The 18,011-nt window shown below is 37.3% G+C and overlaps 2 protein-coding genes across 3 annotated transcripts in view; one reads left to right on the top strand and one right to left on the bottom strand.

Annotated features, from left to right (window-relative positions):
- Window positions 1-15,331, top strand: part of LOC134541232 (low-density lipoprotein receptor-related protein 2) — a 574,163-nt gene extending 558,832 nt beyond the window's left edge. Inside the window, exons 55-59 of the mRNA XM_063384501.1 lie at window positions 7,410-7,820; window positions 8,865-9,020; window positions 9,648-10,056; window positions 12,581-12,698; window positions 13,181-15,331. Of these exons, the coding sequence (XP_063240571.1) occupies window positions 7,410-7,820; window positions 8,865-9,020; window positions 9,648-10,056; window positions 12,581-12,698; window positions 13,181-13,534 (1,448 nt within the window). The 3' untranslated portion in view covers window positions 13,535-15,331. The remainder of the gene's footprint in view (window positions 1-7,409; window positions 7,821-8,864; window positions 9,021-9,647; window positions 10,057-12,580; window positions 12,699-13,180) is intronic.
- Window positions 15,332-15,463: 132 nt separating this feature from the next.
- The window catches only part of LOC134541362 (zinc finger protein 862-like), a 103,329-nt gene continuing 100,781 nt past the window's right edge, over window positions 15,464-18,011 (bottom strand). Inside the window, exon 3 of one of the 2 annotated variants that reach the window (XR_010076619.1) lies at window positions 15,464-16,833. The gene's annotated coding sequence lies outside the window, so the exon portion shown is untranslated. Of the gene's footprint in view, window positions 16,872-18,011 lie in introns of both variants that reach the window. The other variant, XR_010076618.1, reaches the window with a different exon arrangement.

Here is an 18,011-nt window from a genome sequence, read left to right on the forward strand (position 1 = left end):
TTCACAGTTGTTGGCACCCTTATCTTGAAAAAAAAAAATCCTTCTATTCCTTGCCATTCAAGTGTTTTTCAAATGTACTTAAGTAGTCCTACAATATTTAAGTTGGCCAACTACCTATTCTGTGATAGCAAGTGGCGAAGGAATTGAAAGTAGGCATTCCCACTCTAAACGTCATCGTCACAAATCATGAGAAAATTTTACAGAAATGTTTCAGTGTGTCTTTTAAACAAATAAAATATAAACTGGAAGCACGAAGAAGTCGAAAAATTGTTGGCTTGGTTAAGCAAATTTGTGCATCGAGTGCACCCATCAGTGGTTTTAACATTATATTTATTAACATACCGTGTTTTATCGCATAAACGTCGCACATTTTATACTAAAATCGAGTTTGAAAAGTAGGGGTGGTGTTTATGTGAGAAAAGCATTTTTCATTAGATAAAGTTATTCATTAAAACAAAACCTATTCAAGGAAAGTAAGTTAATTTAAAAAGTAGAGTATACAAAAGCACACCAAACAATTTTAATTAATAAGTTATGCAACAAAAACATTTTGTTCAACTTTAAATAGAAATACCAAAACTGACACAAACATGAGTTGGAGTGCATAACTATTGTCATAGTACACATCACGAGAAAGCGTGGACTATCAAATGTATTTAAATCAGCACTAGAGAGCACGCACGTTGCACGCAATTGATGAGCTATCTGTATCGATATTCGACTACGTGCACGCGCTCTATACGGGAATCAACATAACCAAACATGAATGATGCCAACTAGCGCTGGCTACATTTTTATAAGTGGTACATAGCAGCGATGAAGATGAAAAGATTAAGGTTATAATGTTTAAAAAAGTCTTTAAAAGAAAATTTACACATCAGACAACTTCGTATTTCTGTTAATTAAATAATTAAGCAGTAATACCCAAATGAATATTAGATTTCAATATTAAAATACTTTGTTTTATATGTGAAAACTACCTACATAAAGCGGTCGGAATCTAAATAATCTTGCAATGTTAATGCTGAAATTTTTTTCTCCAAATTTTGATGTCCTAAAATAACGGTGCGACGATTATTTGTGTGTGGCGATTATGCGATAAAACTCGGTAGCTTGATAAGTCCATTGGTAAAAAGTTCAAACATTGACAAGTGCTAAATTGATACTTTGTGCTTATAATGTTTTTATCTTATGCCCCCTTGAAAAACATTATAACGTTGTAACATTCTGTTGTTTCCTTTAACTTCTCTATCCTCCATCTTGTACACTATCAGTTTCCTTTCGTCTCTAGTGTTTCTTTGGCATTCTGTTTTTCCCATTCCGTTCACATTATACATGCCAGTTTAATTTATTCTTCTTCATTGTGTCTTCAAATATTAATGCTAACAATACAATAAGGGAACGAACAGCTGAAATATTTTTGTGAGAAAACCTAATTGTCGACATGCCAAACCAATGAAAGCAAAACATTTATACAGAATGAAAAAAAATATATTCTAGATGGGTAACCAATGCTATTGCAATGGAGACTTATTTTCTTTCTCTAAGTGAAACTTCTAATTGGTATTCAAAGTATTGTAGTGTATACAAACACTTACCTATGTAAAATGTTATTAGAGTGTTAAATTCATGTTATAAATTAAAAAAAAAATTAATAAATTTTATTTCATAAATATAACCACACTAAGTCCTCTAGGTTTTTTTTTGCATCCTTATGTTAATAGTATTAATAATATTAAATGGTCAATATTGATATAAACCAAAATAACACTGAAATGTGAGTCAGTACACAAATTTATACAGAAGGTATGTTTAGGTACCCTGAACAATGGTAAATAAAATTGATCAAAAGCGGTGTTAAAATAAGGCAAAAGTGGCGGAAAAAGTTGGTACTAAAATATAAAAGCTGTGCAAAAAAATCTGTGTGAAAAATTTAAAATTACTTCTAAAATTCAGTATCAAATGTTCATTTTTGCTTTGTATTCCATTAAAAATTGTTTTATGTACACTGTGAATTGAAACTTAAGAACTTTTGATAATTCTGAAGAAAAAGCCTCCTTTCCAAAATTTCCAAAAAAAAATTTAACTGCTTTCTTTTACTTCCTTTTTTTTCCCCCAATCATTCTCTAAGAGGGTGTTTTGATACTTATATAAATTTAACCAGTTTAACAATTTGTTGGGTATGGAGGTATGGTACATTAAAAGTACTATGACATTGTGAGAATGGTTGGTTAGGTTGCTACATAAAAAATTCTGTAAAATGGTGAGAACAAATGGTTATCTTAGCTACATTAAAAGTATTTTAACACAGTAACAGTAAGGATGGTTGGTTATTTACCTAGTTATATTTTTAATTTGTAAATCATAATTATAAGTATTTTTAATGTGGCTAACCAAACCTAATCAACCAGCCATGCTATTTAAAATATTTTATACAGTAAGTCCTCTATTTACGTCGTACCGATTTACGTCGTTTCGGATTAACGTCGCTAATGTTTGAGTACTCATGTTTCAATTTAAGTTGTCGCCGATTCACAATAACGTCGTTTACAATGACCGTAAATCTTTATTTTAACCAAAAGACCGTATATAATTCGTTTATAATTCTTTGTTTCCTTCGGTAGTTAATTTATGCTATGTAGCGTAAGCTACACGTTCACCGCCTTATCTTATCATACATCATGAGGGACGCTTCCTGCTCTCCGCTGCTCTCCGCGCGGTGATGCAATACTACCAGCCCGCCCGCTTGGCCACCCACGTATCTCGCACGTAGAAGTGTTATCTACTTCCCGCAACGACACAGCATTTTCTCCTACCCCGTTTCGTCCAACTCCTTGGCACTTCAGTCGCTATGATATCATTGAGTTGGCCGGAGTTTTAAACGTGCCGTTGTTAACTTTATCGTGATTAAATGCGTTTGTAGTAGGCCTACAGTATCAGCTCACTGCAATTTATGATTTTTTCTTCATAAGAAGTCTTCCAAACGACTAAATTTATCTTCAAACGTAATTTCAAAAAATAAGAACAGAACACATGTTTCATTAGCCACGAAAATGGAAGTTTTGAGACGTTTCGATTCGGGCAAGAGGGCTGTTGAGATTAGTAAAGTGTTAGGTCTGCCACCTACCACAGTTCGTACAATTCGATCAAACGCGGACAAAATTAAGAGTAGTTTACTGAACATGTCATCTGTCAGTGCTACAAAGACGAGTTATACACGTAATAGCGCTATGGAGAAAATGGAGAAGATGCTTGCCGTATGGATTGAAACACAGAACCAGCACAATTGCTCCGTAAATTTAAGGCTTATTCAAAGCAAAGCTCTATCATTGTACAATGAGGAAATGAAAAATGTTGAAGGTACTTCAACCGTTAAAGAGGAAGTGTTTAATGCCAGCCGCGGGTGGTTTCAGCGATTTAAAGCCAGGTACAGTTTCCATAATATAAAACTGACAGGCGAGGCAGCAAGTTCCGACACTGACGCCGCAAAGGAATTCATCCCGAAACTTGAGAAGATCATTGAAGAAGGTGGCTACATGCCGAAACAAGTTTTCAATGCAGATGAAACGGGACTTTTCTGGAAAAGAATGCCGGCGAGAACCTACATCGCTAAACAAGAGAGGACTGCGCCTGGTTTCAAGGCTGCAAAGGATCGTGTGACAGTATTGTTGGCGGCAAATGCAGCTGGCGACTGTAAAATGAAACCGCTGCTGATAACCAAGTCAGCCAACCCACGAACCTTGAAAGGTTACTCAAAGGAGCACCTGCCAGTGATTTTAAGAGCAAATAATAAGGCCTGGATAACTGGCCCCCTTTTCAGGGAATGGCTTAACTTGTATGCCATCCCTGCATGGAAAGAGTACTGTTCCAAGGAGAACCTTGACTTTAAAATTCTCCTTCTGATCGACAACTCACCTAGTCACCCACCAGAGGTAGTAGAAATGCATGAAAATTTGAAAGTGGTTTTTCTTCCTCCAAACACCACAGCTATCTTGCAACCACTAGACCAAGGCGTCATCGCATCGTTAAAGGCCTATTATTTGCGGCGTACATTCCAACAGCTGCTTGAAGGTACAGATGGTGAGGATAAGCCTACAATCAAGGAGTACTGGCGTGGCTACAACATTTTGCATGCTATCAAGAATATTGGAGAAGCATGGACTGAGGTCACTAAAAAGTGCTTGAACTCGACGTGGGGTAAACTGTGGCCTGATTGCCTACATAATTTTAAGGGATTTGAAGATGCCTCTCTTGCTGTAGACGTACGCGCGGACATCGTTGACATCGCTAAAAGAACTGGATTCAACGATCTCGAAACTGACGACATTGACGAAGTCTTGGATGCCAATGTAGAAGAGCTTACAAACGAAGAGCTACACCAGCTGGTAATTAATCCTGCAGCAGACAACACTGATAGTGAAGATGATGACCCGGAAGTGAAAACAGACATCACAGTGAAAGAACTAACCTCCGCCTTAGGCCATGTCAAAATGGCATTGCAAATTTTTTCTGAAAAAGACATAAATGAGGAACGGAGCTCTAAAGTGCGGCGAAACGTAATGGAGAGTGTTAGGTGCTACGAGGAGCTCCTCAAGGAGAAAAAGAAGCAGACAACCAAGCAGACAACACTTCATGCTTTCTTCGGCGGAACATCAAAGGCGGCGACAGCTTCCATGTGTGTAGGAAAGGAATCGGAAAATGTTCAAAGTGACTCGGAATAAATTGACAAACTTGTCACGTCATCCTTTTTGGAATTCTATTCACAATGTGTAGTGTATTCAGAGCTTTTTCATTTAAAATGTTACGTAAAATGATATAATTTATATTGTTTGCGACGTAAATTTAAAGTAGTGTTTCTCATGAAAAATATTTTACATTGATTTTTATTAGAATTATTTCCGTACGTAAATTGTAAGAATTGCGCCGCGCTATTGTATAACCTCTTTTAGGTGTTTATTACTTCATGTGATTATTTTAATTCAAGGGCTCTCAATGTTTGTCATACTTATAGTACTTTTATTGTATGTATGCATTTCTTTTGACTTTGTTCTTACCAGCCTCCAAAAGAAAACAGTTGTTTTCTCCCGCGAATGACTCAAAGTAAAATCTGTGTAGCGCTAAACCACTTTGTATCCTTACACTTTGAATGCATTATGCATTTATATTACGTACAGTATGTACTATATATCTGTTTTTATATTTCAATCAATAAAGGTAATAAAGCAGCTGGTTGAATAACCATTCTATAAAGCTGAGAAGTACTAGTTGGACTTGTTTCCCAAGCTGTCAGTTGTCATTTGCTGATAAAATTGCCCGTTGTCACGTCTGTATGCCAGCGCTTCTGGCCGTCCTTGGGCCGTGGCCGGCCGGTGGCATGAAACATGGCTCATTTTGCGTCGTTTCTATTTACGTCGCGGTTTTCAGGAACGTAACCCCGACGTAAACCGAGGACTTATTGTATGTTGCTAACCTAACCTAACCAACCATCTGCACGATTTTTAAGTCTTCTGAACTTAACTAACCAAACATAATTTCTTATAAGAATGGTAAACTTCTTGAAGTATCACAGCACCTTTTTAGAGAGTGTTTAAAAAAATATGCCAGGAAAATAATATCCAGCAGTTATGTTACATTTCTAGATGATGTATTAACAAATTAAGTAACTGTAAACTAAGGAATGGGGCTAAATGTACGGAAGACATTAAGTCTAAGGTGTGTTTGGTAAGTTCAGGGAAGCAGGGTGGCAGATTTACAGTTAAATTGCAAAGAAAGAAAATGTCAGAATTTTTGGAAACTTTAAAAATAATTAAATATTAAAAGATTTGTGTAATAATAGATACACATGAAACATTTTTTATAATGTTTTATATTGCAAGGATGAAAAACATTTACAATTAGCAGTTTATTTTCCAGTGCAGTAGTTTCTTAAAACACACAGTTGTTTTATAAACAATTTTATTATGTATGTACAATAAACACTCGTCATGATCGTAGCAAATAATTAACTCAAATATTGTACTAAAATATTTGATTAACTGCAGTCAGTGCTACAAACTTGTATTGTGTATATATTTTACAAAAAATTACATCTATGCAAACTTAAATGATCTCGTCCATTTGAATCCTAGGTCGGATGGAGAAAGAGAAAACCACTGATTAAAAACTTATCTAGACACAAATGAGGCAATTAAACTAATTACAGGTATCAAATGTATCTTATAATTTACTTTAATGGAAATAAAACTGCCATAAACTTCAACATTCGTTGATAATCACCGTTTCAACATCATGTAAACACAGCTTAACATACATTTCCCAATACCAACTAAACAAAATATATCTCCTGAGTAACGTCACAAATTGTTAGACAGAGACAGAGACAGAGACAGATGCCTAAAAGCACACCATTATAGTTTCACTTGTGTTTCAAAAAGTAAATTAAATAAGTAACAAGAAGTGGTATAATATAAAATGTGTAGTTTCTCTTGTAAACAAAGCCAACACTCCCACTTCTAAACCAAAATAATCAAAGGTATAATGAGCAATATTTATAACTCCACTTAGTAGGCACAGCACAAAGAGCATGGACAAAGGCCAAAGTGTCGTCTCTTAGGTGGTCATAAATAATAATGATTTGTGCTGTGGTAGAAAAAATACGTTCGAGATATTGAAATGATCTGTTATTGAAATTTGTTTCCTGTGTTACAAATCTATGACCAACAGCATGACTTTTCAGAAATGGCGTCGATCATCTCATGAAAACAGCTGTATTTCACACCAAACTTACTGTTTCATCAAAAATTTTGAAATTTCACGAAAATCTTAAAAAACAGGCTTTTTTTTTTTTTTTTTGCGAATTTTGGGGTTCACATAATTTTAGGATCCCTATGCATGTTAGTACACCATACAACACCAAAATGCATGTTAAGTTTTTAAATAAAACAAAATTTAAAAAAAAAAAATTCAATTATTGAAAATATATTAATTATTTACATCCAAAATTAATTTATTATCACAGGTTTAGGATGTAGTTTGTATACAGAACAAGTAGATTGTGAAGATAGATTATGTTTCCTGATTGATAACATACTTAGTATTAGTACCTAACTTATTTTTACGGTATAGATTATTTTGTGTACTTTTATCAACAGATACTGGAGGGTTTATTTTTTCTGAGTAATTTTGCCTTCTACATTCATGTAACCAATAATTAATTTTAAAAATGCAGCCTCTATTACACTCAAAAATACATTTTTTTCCTTCAAATAAAACAAGTAACATAAAAAATATTCGATTAAAAAATATTAAAAATTAAACTATAAATTCTTGCAGTTTTGTTATTAGAATATAGGTGCCGGGTAATGGTCTGCAATGTATTCCATGCCAAGTTGTCGTGCTTTCCCACGCAGGTAATTCCAAAGCGACCAGCATCGCGGTGGACTGGGTCGGCCAGAACCTGTACTGGACGGAGACGGACCGCTCGGGCTCCAAGCCCCGGGGGCGGGTGATGGTGTCTCTGTCGGACGGGCGGTACCGCCGCTCGCTGGTGAGCATCGGCCTGGAGCTGCCCACGTCGGTGGCAGTGGACCCGCAGCGGGGACGCATGTTCTGGGCGGACGCCGGCGCCGCGCCCAAGGTGGAGACCTCGTGGATGGACGGCAGCAAGCGGCGCCCCATCGTGACGGAGGGGGTGCGGCACCCCACCGGCCTGGCCGTGGACTTCGCCATGGACCACACGCTCTACTGGGTGGACACCAAGCTCAACAAGCTGGTCATGATGAAGGAGGACGGCACGCGCAGTCAAGTGGTCCTCAGCGGAGGTGCGTGCCGCAGGCCTTTCCAACCAATCAACTGCCTGTAAGACAGGCAACACTGTTGGGGCTGGTGGTGGATTGTTCAAATTTCTTACCTCCTACCAAGGTGATCAGGTTTGAACTCTGATTTTTCACTGGTGGGAAATGTGATGGTAGTTTCCGTGAGCTGATGGGTTTTTCTTCTAAAATTCCTGTTTCCCTCCACCCATTCGTTCATCCCCCTCTCATAGTTTCTAATGATTTCGATGTCAAAGGGACTTTATAATTTTATTCATTCATCATTTTTTTACATTGCCTTAATTCCCTCATTCATTCATTCATTCATTCATTCCCTCATTCATTCATCATCCATTCCTTTATTCATTTCCTCACTTACACAAATTACTCAACTTACTCGTACTTATTTAACAGAATGTCTTTCAAAAGTTTTGTGTTTGAATTGGAGGCTTTTAAATTATGTTTGTTAAATTATATTTTAGTTAATTTTTGATGTGTTTAAATCATTTTATATTTCCGACCGTGTGACAGTTTCACCTTGCCTAGAGGTGACTACTCACTGGGCGCATGACAATATTTTAAGGCTCATGTGGGAAGGATGTTGAAAGTAAATGCCAAGAAGTGTTCCCAAAAATGTTCGTTTAGGAATGAACTAGCTGTAATGTTGAATGTGATAAGCTAGCGGGTATTACGAAGTATGATATGAATGCCATTGTTCATCATTGTTCCCCCCTGTTCAATTTCCTGCAATTTTCTGCTTTCTAGTGACCATCATCTACAATGGTAGTTTTTTTTCTTCCCCTTTTTTTCCATTTCACCCTTTCATATTATATCTGCACTCTTAGTTCATCACACCCAACTTACTACTCTAAAATTAAATTTTATATACATACACACACTGTTTTCATTATACTTGTATGATAATTTTAATGAACATGGTAAACATTAGCCAATACCTCTTTTTTTTTTTTTTTTTGTTTGGTTTTCATCAGCTAGAATAATTGATAACGTTATACCATGTTTGTGACTGGATTTTTTTCTGTGTTTGCTTAGTTGATAAGCTGCATCACCCGATCTCTTTGGACGTGTTTGAGAACAACGTCTTCTGGCTCACCCGCGACACCGGTGAACTCATCAAGCATGACAAGTTTGGTCGAGGGGTTCCCGTTGTGATTGCCAAGGATCTGGTCAACCCATCTAGTGTCAAAGGTTCACATTCACAAACATATCTACGTATTTTAAATCCTCTTTATCTAACACATTTAAAACTACAATTCAGGAATGTTAAAATTTGTTCGTGGGCTTTGGCCACAGTGATCTCATAACAAGTTGTCTTAAATTTAGGATAACCTTTGTTTTTATTTAAGTTTACAATCAGTGTCATTGAATTTTCAACATCCCTTTATTCCTGCGTTCTCTGACATTAAAAATAGTCTTATAATTGAGATAGGCTTATGTTGGAGACAGTCTTATAGTCAAGATCAAAAATATCGTTTGTTGTATTAAGATTCAAGGTTGCACTACATTCGAAAAATTCTTATTTATTTTGGAATCTTAAATTCAATTTTTTTACTCAGAAGAATATTTTTGACTCACAATAAGTACAATAATTTCATTATTTAATTAAATTTCATTTAGTCTTGTCAATATTCATTTAACTTAATATTTGTGTTTCTTTAATGTTTTATTATTAGAATTTAAAAAAAATTGAAATGATATTTCTGAATTTTTTGATGTACACACAATGACTAAATAGTTACACAACCCTAACATGTCTCTGTTTTCAAGGAATGCGAAGGTTGCTGAAGGTAAGTGTGTGTGTGTGCGTGCTCGCAGTGTACCACAAGCTGCGCTACAACACGACACTCAGCAACGCCTGTGCGGGCAGTCGCTGCACGCACCTGTGCCTGCTGGTGCCCGGGGGCCACCGCTGCAAGTGCCCCGACAACACGGACTCGCACAACAGTGGGGAGACGCAGTGCGACGCGGCTTCGGAGGCCCCGCGCCCCGCGCCGCGCGTCTGCCCCTGCCGCAACGGCGGTCTCTGCAAGGAGACGGCGGTGGGCACGCTGGAGTGCGACTGCCCCGTGGACTTCGGGGGCGGCCACTGCGAGCACTTCCTGGGCACGTCACAGGCCAGCGCCGCCGACACCAGCACCGCCGCCATCGTCGTGCCGGTCGTGGTGGTGCTGTTCCTGCTGCTGGCCGGCGCTGCGCTCTACTTCGTGCTCTGGAAGAAGCCCTTGTGAGTGCCTGTTGCCTGCCCATCGCCCAGCTGGCTCAACTCACTACATTTTTCAAATTTTCGCTCAGAATTTGGGGTGCTTCTATTCGTCTACATCATCTGACTCTCACCAAATTGATTAAATTTAAGACATACAGTTGAACCCGTTTATAGTAAACTCGCCTATAATGAATTCCCGTTTATTGTGAATTTCCGTCTCAGTCCCGGCAAAATGATGTTAGATTATGTATTAATTTATTGGATATAGCGCACAACTTTTGTCAATGTTGATATGTTTTCCCGTGTACCACGAACAAATTTTGCCGACATAATGCACATTTATCTCAAATATTTTCATATAATTACAATTTTTTTCACAAAATGTCTATTCTCGATCACATTGAAGTTTTTCACCACAATACGCTACTCGATTGTCCACTGTTCATATTATAAACAAGTTGTATTCTAGTGGTCTCGGTAGGCTACGTGTAGCCAAAAATGGTGATCAGTTTGGTGAAAATAAAAAAAAAGTTTTCCCTGCATAGTTAAAGAATGGGCGAACGCGTGTACATTTAACATGTTATCAAAATTAAACATAAATTACCACCACACAAATACGTATGTACATTATAGCAGCAAATTCAATATTTTTACGTCTCATTTATGTCTTTCATGTTTCGGACATTTTGATCGAGTAAGGTTCGTAAGACTACCACTAGATAGAACTCTGTGGACTAAATTTTTCCATAGAAAGTGAGAAATTTTCGTTTCAGCTTTATCAACTGCGATACTAAATGATGCGTAGTGATCTTTGATGCACGAGACTCATTTTTTGATTATTTACTTTTGACGGTAAAAAGAATTTTGTGTTATTAAGCTGCAAATGTACTTCAATAAGAAATATGTACATAAAAATGGGTGAAAAACGAGGTAAAAAACGTAAGGCATTATCTGTGCGAGATAAACTGGACATAATTGTAAAGGTAGACTCCAACCCCACTGTCCCGCACGTGTTAATAGCAAAAGAACTGGAAATTGCAACATCCACATTGAGTACCTATTTTCAATTTGGAGCAGTTTCTGTTTTCACAGTCATTGAAAACTGCCAAACAGAAGAAAATGGGTGACAAAAAAAAAAAAAGATGAACATGTTACACAATAAACGTGAACACTTACAATTAATTTTTTTCCATTTAAAGTTAAGTACATATGAAATTTTAAACAAAAGTTTGTACATGTGTAGTGCATTAAAAATAATATCTGCATTTGCTCATAAAACTGTTGCTTTGAGTATTTTCATTTGTTCTTTTCTTGGCTTAGGCCTATGTGTAGTTAAGATTTTGCTTTTGAGTATGTATTGCCAATATAAAAGTTTTCCCAGATGTAAAGTTTCCCCTCTATAGTGAACATATAAACTACTCCCTTCAGATTCATTATAACAGGGTTCTACTGTATATCTATTTGATTTTTACAGTTTTGAAAATTTGTGACTTACAATATATTGATAACTTCATACACTACACAAGTACTCTCGCCTATATTTATAATAAATATGAATAGAACATTTGGAATGTTTCAAACCACTGTGCTGTGTGTAAATGTAACTTCAAATTCTGTGATGTGCATGTGTAGCAACTGTGCTATTTTCATGCTATCACAAATGTAGCCTAGGCTTTAGGAGGTCGTATGACACCCAGACTCCACTGACTCTGCTACTCCTGGGTATATGGTACTGTCATCAAAATGCTTATTACCAAATTCAGCTACCAGTAGTCTGGTTTTATCTGATGCAAGCAGTTATCCACACAGTTTTCCAAACACCAAGGAAAAAAAAAATATGTTTTGCAGATTCATAGAGTCAAGATTTTAAAAGTACAAAAATATAGCTCTAAAAAATGTTAATTTAGTGTTTCGGTTCTTCAGCTCTCACCATTATTTACATTGCACAAAAGCTCAAACGTGTTTTATGTTTTTTAAATGATTCATGCAATGTGAAATTTTGCTTTACTATTTTTTTTTTTTTTAGACATGCAGTTGCAGTTTAGCTCTGTCATGGAAAAAAAAATTCAAGAATGCAAAATAAGACAAATTTGAATGTGTTTTGTCTGTGCTGTCATCATTGATTTGTCCATAAAGCCTATTTAGTTTCATTATTGGGTCCATCTGTTCGACATGATTTAGTCTTGTTCTCTGTGGGCTATTGTTCAATTTTTATTTCTTATTTTTCATTCTTGTTTCCATGACAAACAGTGCTAAACTGCAATGGTGTATGTCCAAAAAATTGTATTAAATCAAATATGTTAAGTATACATTGCATTTTCTACATCGAGATAATTTAATACCAGTTGTAGTTCATATGATTGTAAGTTCCATGTTTTGCCAATACCAATTATTTATCAATAAGTCTTAGTCATCTTTTCATTCATCTTCCAGTGTAGGTCTTTGATGGTCATGATACAAACTTGTAAAATGGGGATGTTTGAAATTTCTGTAATCTGCCAATGGTTGTTTACTTGTGATAATAAAAATGAAATGTCCATTGCAGTGGTAAAGGACCTGTACTGGGTGGCCTCACCAACTCGCAGAGTGTTTCGTTCAGGCAAGGCACAAACGTGGAGTTTGGTTCTCCAACATTTGCCAGCAACGGTCCAGGAGGCAGAGCGGTGAGAACCACAATCACAGAGTGTGATTGCTTGCTTCTTCATGTATTTTAGTACTTCAGATACACGATAAAATTACAAAAACCCGTATTTTACTAGTTCTTGCATTTCCTGATATTTGACTTGTGAATTTTTTGTACTCCTTAAAAAAATTTTTTTTAAATTTTGTTAGACTAAAAAAAATTTTAAATATACCTTTTTAAAATGAAATATGAACATATTTTAATGTCTTTATAATATAACTATACTATAGCCAGTCATATTCAACCTCCAATTATCATTACTTAATTTTTAAAAAAAAGTATACATATTTTCCATTTTCCTTGCCTACTTGAAAATATTAGAGGTCTTGTCATAAAAATGTGAATTCACTTTAGTAGGTTAATGTGTCCCATACAAAATGATATAGTGGGAGGAATTTTTTTGCCTATTATCTGTCACCAAGTAAAGGTAGTTGCAAATAACTGTTTGGATTGTCCCCCCAGGAGCCCTTGGACGTGGACTACAACTTGACGGACATCGCGGCGAAGAACCGAGACTTCAGCAACCCCATGTACGACGCGGTAGGCAACATGGAGGGCGGGCCGGCGGGCAACAAGGGGGGAGGCGGCGGGGGCATCTACGAGGTCCCCGCGGACATCACAAAGACTAAAGTGGGGAGCAATGGCGACGTGGAGATGGGGGCGCCCTGTCCGGAGCCGGCGTCCGCGATCCTGGCCCCGTCCAGCATCGTGACGAGGTCGTCGCCGCAGATCCAGATCCGGCACCGCGAGCTGGACCCCAGCTCCACCGACACCGGCAAGGACACGCAGAAGCTTGTCGAGGAGGACAAGTCGTAATGCAGCGCGCCCCGCGGGGCCCGGGGGAACTCCCCGGGCAGAGGGGGGGAAGGCAAAGTAAATGTGATGCATTGTACATAACGTTTCAGATGTTTATGGAAGTGTTATTACTACTCTATGGATTCCAGACTCGAGGTAATGGAGACTCTAGCTGTGATGATGATGTTTTGTTGGATGTGTTGTTGAAATCATTAGTTTGATCGAGCACAGTACAAACTCAAAGTAGTCATTTTTCGTTTTTTGATAAATTTCAAATCTCCCAGAATTTTTTCGGAAAAAAGAAAAATAATAATAATATGCTATCACGCTGTCAAATGTACTGTCAACACCATTACCCAGATGAGTCAGGAACACAATATAAAATGCAAAGGCAACATTTGAAACCATTATGAAAAACTGTAAAATATTTTTCTAAAGAATATAAACTATTTTTCTATTTGTCAGGGTGACTGTTGACAGAATAGCTATGTTTTTATAAAATGTCATCAGATGTGGAATAGCATCTAATTTGATATGAGGATGTGAATAAGTATATGTGTGTATATATTTTAAATATACTATTGTATATTAGCTACGAAGGCAATAATTTACAATGCAAACACATGGTTCTCTAATTTTTGTAATTTTTTTTTAAGATATTGCATTTTTGTTAATGTTTTCTACATCACATATTTCACCATAGTTACAAATTATATTTTCAAATTCTCATATGCAGTTGTCTTTTAGCTAGGTGACTGACATTTAGAACAAAAGGATAGCAGATTATGTCTATTCCTTGGGCCATATAGCTTAGTAACAAAAAGTTTGTCAAAACATTCCATTTATCAGTATTTAAATGAAGCAGGTGATGCAGTTACAGGAACCAAGTGACACCGTCCAACATATCATAAAGGCAAGGACAATTGAGTAAAACTGCATTGGGAACAAGTGTTATGGCATTAAAAAAAATTAATGTGAGAGATATTTTCTGGAAAAGTGGGTGTAAGAATATTTTCAAGAATTTTTTAAGCAGGGATTGTAAAATTTTTATTACCAACTTACTTATGGTTTTTTTTTTTAATTTCATTACATACTGAACTTTTAATAAATTTATTTTAATGTGTGATCTATATCCTGTGGTAAAGGATTATACAATTATGTATGAGCTCTTGTAAAATTGGCTAACATTAGAAGTGAAAAGTGATACCTACCTGGAACGGCAGCTGAGAAGTCACAATGTGAACAATTTTCTAACACAAATTTTTAATCCACATTCACATTTCTTGCTCTGCGCTTGCGTGTGCCTGTGGCGTACGTCGTCATCATCAACATCTCTGCTTTACAGGAGTTGCCAACAGCATGTTCACGACAGTTATTGTCTTTGTGATATTGGTGCTACTGGACTTGTTGGTGAAATGCCCCATGGTGCATTATTGAAACTCTTTGCATTGTTTTGTTGGTTATGATGTCTAAAATCACAAGCAAAAAAAGTTTTCTCTTTAGTTTGTGAATGATGGTATTTATTCCTACTGGTTAATGCCACAAAATCTACAGCTATAACACAGAGGTAGGAAAAACTGAAGCATTGGTGTTACACTTAGCTAACCATTTCTTATGCTTGCCTCTGGATGCCATAGAATAATGTACTTATAAACCAGAATTGGGTCTGCAGCTGCACTACCCCTTATTGGTATTCTACATTCTAGCTCTCAGGAGAAATATTGTTTTCACCCAAACAGGTATCTCTGGAGAAAAAAAAATTATATCAACGTACTTTTTACAGTAACTGAAAGAAAATTATAGAAGTTGTGTTTTTCAGTTGTGTTTTTTATTTGAATCCTATACCATCTTATTCCTTTGCTTCCTGCACATTAGCATAAGGTGTGTTTTTAAGGTGAGGATAAAATATTTTCAAACATTTTTTTTTTGTTTATTTGAAAACAACGGATAAAAATTTTGCATTAGATTTTATTAAAATTAAACATAGATATACATAAAAGGCTTATGAGAGGACACGAGAAGACATGAATTTGCTCATTACCAAGATTTGATGTTTACACTTCACTGGTGAGTACTGAAAGACTCACTCTCTTTTTTTTATTGTTAAAATTGAGGAATCCCAGTAATTGAATTTTCCCAAAGCATAAATTTGTCTTTAAAATTCAGGATCAAATCAAGATGATTTAGTTGAAGAAAGAAGAGTATTCTTGCTATATTTATAATAAATAAATCCATTAATAAATTGAACACTGGTTTTATTTTATGCAGTACAATATAACAAGTTGATCTAAAAAATATAAATAATATAAAAATAATCTTTTTAATGTCAATTTTACTCAATAATTAAAAATATAAAAATAATTTGAAATCGTCGGGACTACGCCCATCTGAGCCTGATATGCCATTACTCCCAATACATCTCCTTATGGCACTGGTGATGACAAGCCTGTGTGCGTCGCTAACATCTGCCAGAGGGTGCAGTCAAGCCAATAACATATAATCATTTTGTTGAGGTTGTGGAGACAATAAGGGACTAACATTGTTCGCAATTGGAAATGAACCTCAATTCCTACAGACTCTTTGGAATTCTCAACATTAATATGCTTGCTAGGCTAGTTCAATAGCTGTGTCTCCGCTCACTGCGTCTGCCCTTCGTCAGAGAGGGGATTCCTCCGGATGTGCTCTAATTGATCAATCACCACCTGCCAGTGAAAATCTTCACAGTGTAACCTGGACCGGTAGAAGGAACCTCAACAGTGACTCTCAAGATCAACCAAGGGTTATCCCGCGCTATTGCCTAGATTTTCCTAGATTTTCCATGCACTTGCGGGCTTGTACAGTCTTGTAGACCGAAAGCTAGAGCAGTAACTGCCACGGTCCGGGACACGGGATGCCTAGGGCCGGCCCCTCAGATACTCCACTGGCTCCAGCGCTCCAGAGCTTACCACATTCTTTCAAGCCCGGTTATGTCCATTTGCAGAGCAGAAGCAAAACCCAGACTAGCCTTTAACATTACCTATGCTATTTGTTCTTTACAGTGAGCCATGACCTGATAACTCAGCAGTGGTGCCCCTCCCCCCCCCCCCCAAAGGTAAAGTTTCCAAACCTTCTGCCTGCAGGGAGGACTTCTCCACCTCACCAGATACCTCTTTCCAACATCTGAGGATGTCGAGGGACGAGGACTTCTTCATGGACCTCACTTTAGTAAACACCACTTGTGCCACGAGGAGGCAGAAGGTTGACTTGGTGTGGGGAGGCTGTGTGTTCGCTTCTAACACCCTTCCTGTGGACCTGGTGGATTCTGACTCGGATGCTAGAGCCTGCAACAGCTCCAACACCGCAAGTGGCGTGCCCCTTCCTGCACACGGGCCAGGACCACTCTGTCATGCACATAGACAATCTTAATTCATTAAAACAATTTGAATTACTTAAAATTACCTACTTATTTTTATTTGCTCTTTGAGCTCCAATAAAGTACACACTTCCACCAATAATTTCCACTTCTCTGTACGATATATAAAAGTACAGAATGTCCATAAAAGAATGTCCCAGTTTCAATTGCATATTATAACAGTTTAATTAAGATTACTTACAAGAAATCATACATGAAATTGAAGGTAAACTAACATAGTTTTTCTTTAAAATATTCAATTTATGCACTTTGAGTTATACGGTACACATCCAACGCAAATTCCAAATTTTCCCACCTTTGGTTAACACGTCTGAACAGGCGCGAATTTAGAAATCATTAAAGGAGGGGGCACAGTTTTCACGTTGGTGGGGGGCAGGGCCGGCGCCAGGCCCATGCGGCACATGCGGCCGCATGTGGCGCCACGCGGGCAGTGGCGCCAACGGAGCTATCGGGAAAAAAATACAAAAAATTTTAATTTATTTGAGCAAAATAGTTTTATAAATAAATAAACGCCATGAACATGATTATAATTTTATAAAAGATAGAGTGTTTCTGTTTGCTAATACAGCAATATGCGAGCAACGGTGGTGATGCGATGGCGATGACTCATGTGGTGGTGGTGCGCGCCGCGCGGTGCTTCCCTGCTTTCCTGTCACAACGTGAAGCCCTCCCCACCCTCCTCCCGCTGCCCCCGACCCACCGTAAGTGCCTGCTCACTGCACCGCTCAGTCTCAGTGCTAGTGCTAGGTATCTGTCAACTCGACAAGTGCATGCACACGCCACTGTCCAGTTTGATATTATTATTGTGGTGGTATCATGGCGGACAAGAAGAAACCTACGGGTACTTTTTATAGAAAAAGAAAAAAGGACATGGAAAGAGAAAACGAAAAACTGGCGAAAGCAATGAGTAAATTTTTTGTTAGATCTGAAGTTGGCTCTTCCGTAGAGTCTGAGTCTCATAAGAACGACACCGCAGAACAACAAACAATGCAGGTAAGAGAGAAATTATTATATTTATCTGTACTTTTAAACTAAACGAAAAATCAAGTTTTCTCCATCTTACTTACAAATTTTCTCAACTTTTGT

Source organism: Bacillus rossius, chromosome 1 (genome assembly GCF_032445375.1).
Source record: "Bacillus rossius redtenbacheri isolate Brsri chromosome 1, Brsri_v3, whole genome shotgun sequence".
Taxonomy (NCBI): domain Eukaryota; kingdom Metazoa; phylum Arthropoda; class Insecta; order Phasmatodea; family Bacillidae; genus Bacillus; species Bacillus rossius.